Source organism: Polyodon spathula, chromosome 3 (assembly GCF_017654505.1).
Source record: "Polyodon spathula isolate WHYD16114869_AA chromosome 3, ASM1765450v1, whole genome shotgun sequence".
Lineage (NCBI taxonomy): Eukaryota > Metazoa > Chordata > Actinopteri > Acipenseriformes > Polyodontidae > Polyodon > Polyodon spathula.
In genome coordinates this window covers 38,078,380-38,093,550 of record NC_054536.1, presented here as the reverse complement: position 1 = coordinate 38,093,550, position 15,171 = coordinate 38,078,380, and the positions used below count along the sequence as shown (strand labels likewise).

General features: G+C 34.9%; 1 protein-coding gene across 1 annotated transcript in view; it reads left to right on the top strand.

Annotated features, from left to right (window-relative positions):
- LOC121313066 (receptor activity-modifying protein 3-like) overlaps positions 1 to 14,380 on the top strand; it is a 45,487-nt gene extending 31,107 nt beyond the window's left edge. The window contains exon 4 of the mRNA XM_041245205.1: positions 11,890 to 14,380. Within this exon, the coding sequence (XP_041101139.1) occupies positions 11,890 to 12,145 (256 nt within the window). The 3' untranslated portion in view covers positions 12,146 to 14,380. The remainder of the gene's footprint in view (positions 1 to 11,889) is intronic.
- Positions 14,381 to 15,171: the final 791 nt, after the last annotated feature.

The window sequence follows — 15,171 nt, the reverse complement described above, 5'->3', positions numbered from 1 at the left end:
AAAGATCTGAAGTAACAGGGATCTATATTACTCTGCATTTCGTTATGACCCTATTTAAGACATAGGGATGTTTATTTAAATAACCCAGGAAAAAGCTCAGTAAGATAAATGCATTTTATTTCCATGAGTTCCAGGTGTGGTGACAGGAAAAAACTTACTGACAAGCCAGACTTTTGCAGACATCCACAAGAGTTCCTTCAGTTTTCCACCAATATATTTTTTACACCAGCACACCTATACTTTGCACTGTTTCTGAAAAAATAAGAATCTTCATTCTCCAATGCTGTTTAAGCCCAATTTTTCATGAACACTAATACGGCTGCTAATAAGATGTTATGCTTACTGCTAATAAGACAATTATGACAAAGAGAGCTTTGGAGTTTTCTGCTGAATAAACCCCTTGTTTATTTTCTTTAGAGACCAAGCTGCATTAAGCCAGGCACTGAACCCCCCATTTATTATCTAGTTCATCCATAATTCACAGGACACTTTTAAAACTCCCAGTGAAAATATTTCCTTCATTATTCTGTTTTTTGTTCAGGCCAGTAGAGTGTTTAGCTGTAAGTGTGAGTATGCTAATTGGTTTAGAAATTGACTCAATTATAGCTGTCTAAACACAGTATAGACTACTTAGAAATAGCCTTTATTTCATTATATATTTGATTTCAATGGGATTATTCTGAATGATATTTTCAACAGATAAATAATGGGGATTAAAATCTAATTTATCTGCATTTTTCTGATTGTATAGTAGTTGTTACACAAGCCCTATTCATCAATGTTGGGCCAAAACTGTTTGTTTGGTATCCATTTTACAGAAAAAGCTTTGTCAATGGGGATGTCTTTCATTTAAATAAAAGTGCTTTCTATGGTTTAAGTACTGTTAATATATTCATTAAACAGGCGTATAATACAACAGCAACAACAGAAAACACTTTGGTGAATACTTCCCTGTGGCAGAGCAGAGCTCTGCCCTATATAGATTGGCAGAGATGGGGTTAAATTCCCCTACCTGCCTGGGTTTATTGTGTTCAGGTGGCTGGGATTGATTGGAGTAATTAACGATCAATGAGCACCCAGCCACCTGACATAAAAGGAGGCCTCAGCTTTCCATTAGGGGGAGAAGGGAGCAGAGGAAGCAAGTAGATAGTTAGGCTTGCTGTTTTTGGTTTTGTGGTTTTTTGAATTTTTTTGAAGTTTTCTAATCCAGTGAAGGCATCGCCCAGCCTGGAAACCTTTTTTTGTAGTTTTGCTTTTGTGTTTTGTTATTTGTGTTTAAATATCTTTGTTTTCACTCTTGTGCTCTTTTATTTTGTGTTTATTTGTAATAAAAGTATTATTTTTTTGAACTGCGGTCTGTCACTGGGCCTCTATCCATTCACCAGCCTGTCACATTCCCCTTTTAAGAATGTTTACACAAAATGTTCAGAAAACATTTCTATAACAGTTCTAAACACTGATGAATAGGTGCCAGAGGTGCCAATTTTGTTTCCAACATCCCCTTCAATTGGCTAGTTTAATCAAGTTTAGATAGTGATATGGAAGAGACTGTCATAGCTAACATGTCTTTCCCCTAACTCGGCTGAATGCAGGGTATTTCTTAAAGAGTCAGTATCACTATATATGAGTGCATGTGATTAATTGAAAATGTGCAAAAGAAAACAAATTATAACATTCTAATTATTCGTTCCAGGCACACTGATCATGTGGCACAAGATGGGGCTGTTCACTGTGGCTTGAATAGCCAGCAAGGTGGCGACCATGGCAACATAACCCTAACAGCTCTGGTCTCGTGCATCTGATCCACAAACACAAAAAAATATATAGATATATTTATCAGAAAATAGGTCCTTGTGTCTTCGTTGTCACCATTTCTCTTATTTTGTAAAGATTTTGTGTGAAAATGTTTGTTTACTGCACCGAGGTAGGTTTGTCTTCAGCGCAGCAGCAACATTCCAAAACACTCACATTCAAGGCTACCTCCTAATGTGGTCATCTACACAAGTAGGACCTTGTTTTAAAGGTCTTAATCTTTCTCTTTCCAATGAAATGTTGCAAGCAGGGCTGTCTCTCAGTGCCTGAGTAACAAGAGTTAAAGGGCCAGGTTGCCAACGGGATATTTAACTTTGGGCAGAGCCAAAAGGTTAACCCACATATGTAAATGCAGTTAAAGCAAAAGAACAGCACAAATCTGGATTATATTTAAACAGTTCTCTATTGCACAAATGTTGCTTTGAAGTGCCAAATTGCCTATAGTCAACAGGGGCTGCGCAATAGTGGTAGCCTAGTGTATGAATAAAAAATAGTTTTTTTTCAATAATGTACTGTGGAGGTCATAAGCAGGCTACTGTAAAGAATGCTGTAATCAAATACAGTGCTGAAAACATATTGGCAGTATTATAAACATAAGACGATTATTCCACATTAGGGTCCCCTGCAACTCTCAGTACTGCATTATTCAAGTAAACAGGAGCGGTAGCCTATACAATACATGAAAGACATCAGATTCTTCAATAAACTGAACTTACCATGTTTTCATAAAAATAAAAAATAAAAATAAAGCAATTTGAGAAGAGTCATTCGGTCACATGTTTTCTTTTTATGCATATATATTAACTGCGTATTAATTTGTCTTCATTCGCATGAATTAGTGATTCGAATTTCCAAAATATTTTTGAAATTCGCATACACATACTGTCATAGACCTGAAGCAGTAATTACATTTTCTGAACTTTTGGTTCTTGGAATAAACTCTTTCAAAAATGAACTGGGTGAGTGACTGTTACAGACTTCACATGTGAGGCTTTCCCCCCTTCACAAGGCAATTGCAGTTGCAGTAACTCTAAATAGTGCTGTTCGAGACACATGGATAAAATAAACAAACAAGTGAAACAAAGAAGTCTATAACATCATTTTTTCCAGATATTGTTTAAGCCAAAAAAATGTTAAATGGCAGAAATCGTTGTATTACTTGTGGATAGGCTGATATCTTAGAAGACACTTAAAAGTTGTAGATTTCTAATTAAGCTAATGAATAGTTCAACTAAGGGTAAAATTAAGTAACTGATAACTCGGTTGGAATGAAAACCAGAAGGACCGGGATTGGGAAACCTTGCTTTAAACAGTAAAGGTGTTTGTGGAATAGAACTCAGTGCCATGTTTTTGTTTTGTCTTGTGTCCAAGCAGTTTCTGTTACCATGAGAACAACCATGTGATTGACAGTATTGAAAGCATGAGAGTCAACATTACTTCATGCTGTGTGGAATAATTGGTGATATTTGTGGTAGATACATAGTTGTTTCAGTTATATTTCCGTAAAAGCTTTGCTTCACAGTTCCAGTACTACTGTATTCATTTGAGACTTGTTATTTGTGCATTGCCAAATCAGAGCTGGATGACATTTAAAAAAAAACAAATCTGTGAAAGCCTTTTAAGCCTGAGGTTAGTAAATCTGCTTATGTAGAAACAATTATCATGATGGGCTGAACGGCCTTTTCTCATTCTCAAACTTTTCTTATGTTCTTAATTAACACATACCACCCCAATTTAGCACACCATGTACCCCTACTGGGGAGGGGAACTAATTGAAAAGCACAGAATCTAGTCTTTTTGTAGATGTTCCCAGTGTTTCAGATCCTACTGCTTCATTTGGCAGGCTTTTCCATGCATTTATACTGCAACTCTCTGTGTAAAAAAAGTGCTTTCTACCTTCTATTCTTAACTGAATTTTACTCAGTGTCCACTTATGCCCTCTTGTTCTTCTCTTTGCTAAATTTGAAGTAGTGTCTTGGATTAACTTTATCTGTACCATTTATGATTTTAAAGACCAACCAAATCCCCTCTTTACCTTCTTTTTCAAGGTTGAAGAGATTTCATTATTTTAATCTGCCCTCATAGTCCTGGGATCAGCTAGTTGCCTCTATACCTTCTCAAGTGCAATTTGTGCAGTGAGGCGATCAAAAACGGCACACAATATTCTAGGTGGGGTCTAACTAGGGCATTGTATAATCTGAGCATAACCTCTTTAGAATTGTATTCTACGCTTTTTGCAAAATAGCCTACATTATTTGCCTTTTGAATTGCCTCACCACATTGATGAGATACTTTTAATGATGACTCCACTATAACCCAGAGATCAAAGTCCTTGTCCCCTATTTCTCTCCTGTTCATTTTATACTTATAACATGTTTTTTTTAAACCCAGTATGCAATATTTTAGATTTCTTAACTTTAAATGCATTTGCCACAAGTTTCCCTAGCTACAGAGAAGGTCCAAATCATTTTGTGCACTACTCCCCCAAGTTTGGTACCTTCAAATTTAACAATGTTGCAATGTGTATCGTGGTCCAAGTTATATAAATGAGGAACAGTAAGGGTCCAAGTACAGAGCCTTGTGGTACCCCAGTAAGTACATACTCCCAATCTTATTTTACACCTCACACAATTACTCTCTGCTTTCTGCTTTTTAACCAGTTCTGTATCAAATGATATGTCCTCCTCTGTATTCCTGCTGATTTGAGTGTATGTATAAATCTTTCATGTGGGACTTTGTCTAAGACTTTTTGAAAATCAAGATATATCAGAATGATTGCCATCATCTACATTACTTGTAACGTCATCAAATAAGTCAAGTAGGTTAGTTAACCCTAACCCTTCCTCTTCTGAACCCACGCTGGCTATGCTCTATAGCAGGGGGCCTGTTGCATATTACCTGAGGTAGGAGGCTTCATTTCTACTCACTGGCTGATTGTTTTTCCCTCAGAAAGTAAGATCGGGATTTTGACTGCTGTTATGTGTTTGCGTGTTGTGTGTTGTTAATGTACATTGCCAACTGATTTGCTTTTTTAATTTCGCTTGTTAATGGGGTTTTCAGATAATGATGATAAGAAAGCTAATGTGTAATGTTCACTGTGTTTACAAGTGACTTTATATGTGAAAAAAATAAATAAAAATAGAGCTTGGGAATAGTTAAGATTAAGGCCCTAGCTGAAAGCTATTTTTGGTGGCCTGGTTTAGATGCCAAAATAGAAAACATGGTGAAGCAATGTGAAACATGCTTAAGTAGCCGAAATATGCCATACATGAAGTGGCAAAGAATTCACATCGACTTTTCTGAAAAGCAGAAACAAAGGTTTCCAGTGGTAACAGATTCTCATTTTAGGTGGCCTGAAGTCATTCCCATGTCAAAAACAACCACAGAAAAAACAACTGAGGTTTTGCGGAATTTGTTTGCCATGTATGGTCTCCCAGAGGAGATAGTCTCTGACAGCGGACCACAATTTACTTCAGATGATTTTGAGACTTTTTTTTACTCAGAAATTCAGTAAAGCACACTAAAACGCCCCCTTATCACCCAGCATCAAATGGTGCTGCACAATCTTAAAAGAGCTCTAGATAAAAGTGCACATTTAGGGTGATCCCTGCAGCATTGTGTGGCTAATCTCCTGTTCAATTATAGAAATACTCCACACAAAAGTCATCTGCAGAATTGTTTCTGAAAAGACAGGTGCGCACTAGACTGTCCTTGATTAGACCAAATGTAGCAAGTGTAATGGAAAGTAAGAAATTGGGAGAGTATGAGAAAACAAAAACAGGCATCAGACAAGACCTATGAGAAAATTTAGGACAGATGGCACTAGTGAGAAATTACACTGGGGGACAGAAGTGGTGTCAAGGTGTGGTAAAGCGAGTTTTGGTTCCGGTAACATACTTGGTTTAAGTAAATGGGAAATGCAGAAAAACTCATGTTACTCAAATGATTGAAAAAATTAACCCAGGAGTTAGTTTGCTCAGACTGCAATGAGTTGGGTAAACAACTGGAAAGGGTACAAGTGTTGGCAACTGAAGGAAATAACCAGGTTCCAAACCAAGATCATTCAGAACAAATTGCAGAATCTGTTATTTCTAATGAAGGGGCAAACTGTCGTCCAAAAAGAGTAATCAAATCTCCTGTTAGATTAAATCTGTAAAAAAAAAAAAAAAAAAAAAATAGAAGGGAGGGAAGTGTTGTGTTTTATTGTAATTGGTTATTGTTGTAAATGTGTTCTATTGCATGTGTATATTGTGCAAATTTCTGTATTGGCGAATGCATGGTTTTGATTGGCAGACGGATTATTTAAGTCTATAAAAGGATGGAACGCAGTTCAAGCGGGAGCTATTGATTTTTATAAAAAATAAAGCATCTATTTGGGAATTCAAGTTTTGGTCTTGAAGACTCTTTCAGTACATAACACTCTGGATGCAGTTACTGAATGTAGTAAGAAGCAAACATCCATAATAATCTATAATGTGTGTCCATAATCCATAAGTTTAAATGAATTATGTACAGATTTTAGTTTACCAGTATACTTTTACGCAAATCGTTTGTTGTTAAAAAAATACAACAACAAATTATGTAATTTGTCAATAGAAAAGGATATTTAAAAAGTAAAATAAACAAGTAGAGTTAATATAACAATGTATTGGAATGTGTGCATTTCATAGATTTTGTAACACATGTAAGCTGTTTTTATTTTTTTATTATTGCTTTTGTTTTGTTCTTTGAATATAATATAATCTAAAAAATAGTTTAGTTTACTCACTGTGCCCACAGGTCCAGCACAGGCACATCTCAGTAGCGCAGTACAAATACAAAAAGAGACATTGAAGATAAAAAATAATAAAACAAATGCTTTTAGAAAGACCAAATTCCCATTGGGTTTATTTTTATTTATTTATTTATTTTAGATTTTTTTAGTATTACATGCAGGACAGCTGCTATAAGATCATTACCTTTATTAAAAATGCGCATGGATGAATCTACCAATTAATCTACAGGTTAATCAACTAAAACCCATAGATTAACTGATTAAAAATTTGAATCGTGTGACAGTACTAATTTCAATATATACTTTGGTGTGTACATTTTTTTTTTTTACTTTATAGTTAAGTATTTGCTATGTTAAAACTTTATTTGCTTATTTAAGGTTTCTTTGCTTGGAAATTACTAACCAGGACTGTCAGTATACATCAGAATGTAATATGAAGAGTGTGTGTGAATGTAGATATGGTTTAAACCTTTAAACGCTGACACCTGCATAGCATTTAAACTTTCATAAAAGTGTACCAAAATCACATCTCTAATATATACGGTATAAAATATTGAAATTTAGAAGTTTTAGGAAAGTTTATAAATTATTACTCAATATAACTTTAATACCGTTAATTAATGTTCTATGTCTCTGAAATATTTTCCATTCATAAAAACCTAAACTTTCTCAAATATTGTGTACCTTATAAGAATAATACATATAAATATTTAATTCTACATTCAAATATAACCCTGGTGAAAATCTCCTACAGGACATTTTATAAGAAACCTTCAGAAATTGAAATAATTCCTATAGGATCATACAGGAACCTTAAAATTATTTCTGTATGATTTTTTTTTTTTTTTTTGATCCCATTAAATCATATAGAAACTCTAGAATCTAATAGGATTTCAAAGGATGTCCTATAATTATCAAAAGGGTGTAAGCAGTCTTGCAGGATTCACTGACGATGAAAACTATGAACAAAATCATCTTCATGAAGCTCACGCAGCAAAAGTTGTCGTGTCATCTTGTATTTTGAGTCTATGAACAGATTCTATGAACAGCTTACACCTCCCTAAAGGTATGCATACATTTTAAGTAACAACTAAGTCTTATGTTATAACTATCATTGCCGGTGCAACCCATGAAAAGTTAGTAATGTGTAAAATCAACGTTAGTACTTACACTTTAACTAAGCTAAGTAAGAACTTACTCACAGCTGGTGTAACCCAACCCAGATGTACAGGATAATGAGACAATGCGGAAAACACAATTTTAGTATTTTATGTGAAACAGTGTGTATACATAAATGTATGTCCAGAATTAATATCAATAATGGTCTAAAAAGGGGTTCCTACAAACAGCAATATCATATTTTGTACATATTGCCTCCAGAATCTTAATAGGTTGTATTTTAAAATATATGGTACCAGTCTTGATCTTAATCAATTGCTCCCTGTCAAAAAAATATAATTTTAACACTGTATGTTGTCCAAAGCACAGCATGTTGATTATTAGATTAACCCAATTCCAAAAGCATTGAGTTAACACTGCTTTAGCATTTTAGTATCATTTAAGTGACTAAAGTTGTTAAATTTTCTTCCATGTCTATTGCTTCAATAATACTTCAAGACAATTGAATAACTTTTGAATTGTTTTTATAAACCTAGGGCTTGTACTAAAAACTGTGCCTGATATACACTATCCTGATAGTGGCAGCTCATTCATTTTAGAAGCACGTGGGCTTTTCGAGTCAGGCTCTGTTCATCTCATTGATGCAGAGATTACGTTTACAAGATTAACCCTAATGTTTTCCAGGTGGGGTCCATGTGTGATTTTAAAGGGATCATTTTTCAGATCCTGTGTGGCAGTAGTAATTTTTCTCTGGTTTCAATATCTGTATTTGTATTACCATCTAATCTCTCCGTTTCGAATATATCTTCTTAAATCAAAGAAATCTGGTTGTTTAGAGTTCCTTTGCTGCACTGCACTGTGAAAGTGCAACGATGTGTCTGCTTTTCTTGTCCGTGTACTGCATAATTCATTTCCATGTTAAACTCTGATTTTTCAAACATTAATGTATCTGCAGTGGTAGGGGGTAGAGTGATGTCCTTTGGAACACAAATGCTTTGTGACATTGAGGCAATTTCCATGGAAAAAGAAAAGTCTCACCTTTTTCTCACTATGTTGGTAGTACCTTTGGGTTGTGTCTGTTTCCATGTAGTTTTCTTTCAAACTAGTTTTCTTTCTTGCAAATAACCTAATTAATATTAAAATATGGGAGGGTATATTTAAATATTTCTGCCTGAGTTCCACTTTGGCCTTGTGAGATTTAATTATGTCACACAGCTTTCTTAAACTGTGTTAACACAAAACTTTTTAGATTGTATTGTATTGAAGAGCAGCTTCCTAATTGGTCAAAGAAGCTTGCCAGGGCTACTTCCAGCAGATTGTAGGTGTTAATACAGAATTTCTTGGTACAGCCTTTAGTTATAGTAGAAATTGTGCGAGGTTACATCACAAATGGGATCTTCACTGCTGAAGTCACGTGAACATAATGTATGGCTTTCACACAGGTTTCAATGAAAAAAAAAGTTTTTGGACAGTTTGCTGCTATGTGCTACATTACATTCTGATGACAATGGAGAGAAAAATTTGAGTTTCTAAAATGCATGGAAACCCTTCCATAGATACAGCATAGGTTCCATAAATTTAATCCTTAGTTAGTTTTTTTTTTTTTTTTTTTTTTTTTTAATTTGTGTAATGCTACACAATTGCATTACCTTCAGCCAAAAATGTTCAATTACATTTAAAAAGCTAAATTATGACTGAAAGCAGCTGAAAAAGGGTTGATAAGATCAAATGAATCATCCAAAAGCAAAGTGATCAAACACCAGATGTAATAAAAATAGCCAATGATTTTAAATGCAGTACTACATGCTTTAATGCAAGCATGAGACTTACAGCCATAATGTCAAACATCATTTTAAAATCATATTACATCAAATTTGGAGCAATTGGAAAGAGGTAATTACTATGCTAAACAGTGGACAGACGTAAAAGAGCTCATCTGGAAGAACAGCAGAGTGGAAAAATAAAGAGGTCCTTTGGTTAATGTACGTTTCCCAAAACATTGCTAATTAAAATCTATCCGGTCAACAGAGCTAATCAAGCGCTTCAAGTGAGTGTTTTTTGTTACATGGCACAGATCTAGAAGCAGACTGCAGCGATCAAGTGCAATTGTGTTCCGTGGCTCTTATCCATTCATGACCTGTTCATTGCTACTTTAAACTCCCATTAATGTGATGAGCGGAATAGTTTGTACAAGTGAAGGAAACAACTGCAGCAAGGGACTGTAATGAATGGAAATTGTTGTGTTTTACCTTTGTGCCACATTTAAACCAAATAGCATACCTTGTTCAAACAAAGGGTACTTTTTTAAATGAGCACCTTATCTGCATGCCAGCCAGCACTTAGTACAATGATATGGCTGCTATCCAAAAATGAAAAATGAACATTACATGGTGGACTGATTGCACATAATTCAAAGTCCCTCATAAGTGTTCAGTCAGAATTTACTTTTGTAATCCCACTGGATGTTTTGTTGGTCCACTGCTGATACCGCTCAAATTGCCAATCAGGTAACAGGAAGATGACCTTCTTATGGCTGAGAAATAATGACAATTTAGAAATAATTTGCAGATAAAATAGTGTTTTACAAATGTTTAGAGAAAATGTTTGTGGAAGGGTTACCATCTATCTTTTTAGTATAGAAAATAAATACTATATAATGCCACTGATTTCTTTTTAATAATAATAAAAAAAAAGGACAGCACCATATATTTTATTTAGCCCAATAGCTAGGAAAAAGTAAAACCACCTCACATTTTTGTCATGAAAAATATTTGCAAAATAAATGTGTATGTTTTCCACATTTCCTGAAACAAGTTAGGCGAGGAAACCTGCAATTTTTATCCTGTTTGATTGTCTACGCAAAAATGACTGCAGGAATAATATATTTCATACTTATCTAATGGTCAATGCTAGTTCTGTGTAACCAGAAAAACGATTTTCATATAATAGTTAAACTATATAAACAAAATAATACATAACATCTAATTAGGGCTTCTGATTTTCGGTTTTAACTGATAAAAAACGATAAAACATCCCCCATACAAAAAAAATGAAATCGATGGATAACCAATAAACACTGGAAAACATTGGTCAATTCACGCTGACCCGTTTCACTGTGAAAAAAAAAACTGCAAAAAAAAAATTTATAATAATTTCCCAGTGCAGTTGGCCAGTGTACCTCCTTTTTGACTTGTATCTTGCACTGATTTGTTCTGAATACTTTAAGCCCACCCTAACTACTAGCAAATTCCTTTATTTCTATACTATAGTTCTATCTTTATAGTTCATGTGAGACTATTCAGACTTTTTAAAAATAGCTTGTCAAAACTGACAACCATTTTTGTTGTTTGTAACAAAGTGTGTGTTTTAATTAAAACATGATTTATAATAATAATCCAGTTTTGAATAAATACTGTAAATCCTGTTTGCAGTGCATCAAACCTTTATGAACTGTTTTATAGAGGGTTGGAAGTACATTCGTATTTTTCAAATCACTGTTTAACCGAAGAGAATGTTTCTAAACATTGCGACTTCTGCTGTCTGCAGTGACATTCTTGGAACCTTGGGGCAGCAACTGGGGCAAGAGGGGGAGCAACAAAAGATCCACTGGCACTGCAATTGTGAATCCTGGAGACCTCTTAGTAGCTTCTGTTAACCCATGCCCAACTGACATGGTTTAGATGGTTGTCAGGGTGTTGGTGGCAGTGGCTGAATCCTTCTTTCTGATAGCCCCTTCTCAGTCAGCAACTAATGTGGATTACTATTTCTTAGAGGTGGTGCTGACTTAGGTAGTTCTAGCAGAAGTCCAACCACTTCTAGGTTGACCTGGACTGTCTAGGCTTTTCTTCCAGCAATGGGCATCCTTCCACTGGTGCTGGGACACGAGGGCTATTGGTTCTGAAGGGGCTGGCTCTGATGGCGAGTCCCCTATCCTCTCATGTGAACTGTATCAGAATGACTGTGTATATATTAATATATATATATATATATATATATATATATATATATATAGAACTCAGAATTATATATATATATAAATATCATTAATTCCAAATTCTTTCCATTACCATTGCTAGAAATGTAATGGTTTGCAGAGGTTATACAATTGTATTGTTATGGTATGGCAATATTATTATGGGTTTTTTTTGTATAACTGACCATTATTTTCCCTTTCTGTCTTGCAGGGAATACAACACATTCTCCACCTGTACTGAGCATAATGCTGAGAAAGTAGGTTGCTTCTGGCCAAATCCACTTGTTGAGAGCTTCATTATCAGCATCCACAAACACTTTTTCTCAAACTGTACTTCGGACCAAGTGGTTTGGGAGGATCCCCCAGACAACATGCTCACTGTCCTCATTTTAATTCCTGTGCTCCTGACGGTTCTCATAATAGCGCTGGTGGTGTGGTGCAGTAAACGCAACGACTTCCTGTTGTAATCCAGACCGCACAGAGATTAGGGTTTTATTTGCATGTTTTCATCCTGCCAAGCAAAGAGTGAAAGGACGCACTTCATTTCTTATTTTAATTGTGTTTAATTGGTTGCTCCTCCAGAGCTATCTGAATCTATTTGCATTTTATGGGATCCAAAATAAGGCCAGAAGTCTCCAGAGTTGTCTCTGGAAATCTTAGAAATCTGTAGATTAACTTTGGATAGTAAACCCAGCTCACTATGACAGAACCCCCCCAGCCTTTTTGAGGTTGTTAATAATTAGTATGGTGTATCATGGGCAAGAGCAATGGAAATGGATTTGTGTTGTTTTATAATGTTTTGCTGCAGATTCAGCCAGAATACCAGTGATTCTTAGCAGGGAAGTCAACAAGCAGTCAGCAATGTCATAAACAATAGCGTTTTTTAGGGGTGCTAAAATGATACCAGGGGCTTAACAGAGGACTATAATAAATTTAAATGTATAATATTTTACTTTCCATCTATTTATCAATTCATACAATATGGTTTGATACCATGTTCTGATTATCTGTAAATCTTGTACTGTTCTAATACTTAGAGTATAATTTTAAATCTTTAATTAAAAATCAATAAATTATATGTCATACCCATACAACATTTCTCTTTATGTTTTCTACCAAGCAAATGTTGGCAGTTACAGGTATGCATTTTTGTCACATTACCTTAGATTTCTGCTGCTGTACATTTACCAAAATGTTTTTCACATTAAAGAGTAAGTAGCTTTAAATTACAATTTCATTTGCAGTGCCCTTTATGGGTGTTTGTAATACGTATGAGTGGTTGTAATTGCCAGTACCTTTTTACTTTTCAATATAGTCTATTTTGAGTTGCTTTGACCTAAGTTCAGAAGCTGCTCTGTGGTTCTAGTGGCAAACCATAGACATATGTAACACAGGCTAGATTATCTAAAGTGCTTTGTAGTTGTAAGAGTGCCATTTACTATTGTCAGCAATACAAAAGGAAATGTGTTCTACAATAGTTGTTCACTAGATGGCGCTTACTACTATAAAGACAAACCCAGTACCGGACATAAGTCAGAGGCAGGCATGAAAATATCCCTGCCTAGATTGAGAAGAAATCAAAAAAGTTTCTGATTGTAAAACATGCATTCCAAATATCTGTATTAATCAATTTTAAAATAAGTTATTGGCAAGAAATGCCATTTAGATCTGAAACTGCCACTCAAGTTGTGTAGTTGTAAACTATTTTTGAGCTTGTCTAATAATAATTTTGTGATACCTACATCTAATGTAATTCCACCTGTGCCATTATTTCTGGGGAAGCACATTTTTTTAGACCTTTTGAAGCAATTGGTAATTGATATTCTATCAACACAATTATGCTTCTTGTACCTTAACCTTGCAAAAGGGTAAAATGTTCCCCATAAATCTGCATTCTCTGTCTTACGGCAAAATGTTCATTTTTCTTTGATGATAAAATGATGATTAGCAAAAATAGCTTTGCATGGATAAGCTGTTGCAAATAAATTTGTAATATTGGTATGCCAGCAGACATGCAGGAGAGCTTAGTTGAGATAACGTACGTGGGCATACACTTATAAAAGTGTGCAGCCGTCTACAATGGTATAAACATAGAGAAGTTTAGTCAGCATAGCGAAACAAACACACATGATGAACAATTATAATATTATTATAATATAAGAAGCAAGGGATGTTTCATTTCTGTTAAAACTTTGTTGTTGCAATTCAAATTTAAACTCAGAAGGTCCTTGGTTGAAGTGGCAAAAAAGAAGAATGAACCTATTTGCTTATACTGGTCGATGGTTGTGGACTAATGAGGTAAAACAAAACCAAAAAAACACACACACAGATCCGTTATTTATTACAGACAAAATACAAGTCACAAGTGTAAATATCATTAAGAATGAAACAAAAGACAATGGTATATTCTGAAGAAACGTTGTGGTGCATGCCCTTAAGGATGACTTCTTAGAGCTTAAGGGGTAAGGAATGGCGCTCCGGGAAGGATATAAGACTGTTTCCCAGAGCACGTAAAGAATTAGAGGAAATGGGCTGACTATGATTTTACCAGGAGTGGTACAGGAACTGTCAACAGTGCCATACTTCCCTGCTCTTGTATTGTTATGACTGGGCTGCTGCTGTTTTTGCTTGTATCCCCTCCCAGCGAGGGTATGTTTTGTGTGCAAAGGACATTAATAAAAAGGATGATAGTGTCTTCAAAACTGTAGTGTGTAAATTATTGTATGCTGAGTAAGTTTTAAAAACACTTTTTTTTTTTTTTTTTAACAGTCCTTAAACAAAGGTTGGAAAATCAGAGTGCTCATCCCCTACCACATGACAAGAGAAAATCAAAATACAGTCACAGTTTTTTAAAGGAAGTAATCATTTTACCAGGAGTGGGCAAACCAATTTAGATTCTGTACTATAAGACTTGCCATCAAGTAAATCTTCAAACATCAAAACTTGCCAACATACACACTCAGTACCACAGATCTTCACTTTGACTTCATCTTTTTTGTTTTATCTATGTCTCCTATTCATGTACAAAATCTATAATCTTGTCTCTGTAGATAATTAGAGTTGGGTTTGGTATGTTTCTAAATGTGGCAATACTGAGTGCTGTGTGTGAGTCAGCAGTCATCACCCTTTTTTCTGGGCCATACAGTAGCTTAATCAATCCCCTGGCATGGAAAGAGACACAACTAAAAGTCTACCATGTGGACATTAAAGGAGTTATTCCTAGTAAATGAGAAATTGATAGCTAAAAATCCATTTAGCTCAAAAAGAAACATAATAATATTTGTTTCAGTATTTCTACACTTAAATTGTCATCTACTTAGGGCCTAATCAATATCAGTATATATTTAAAAATGACTGTACTACTTGATTACTACCTCCAAAAAATAATAGTAATATACTACTGATTACTTCCATAGGTGTTATGGATGTAGGTTATATTTTGCAATGATGCAAGGCTATGCAATATGCTTCTGTTCGGCATATATACATATAC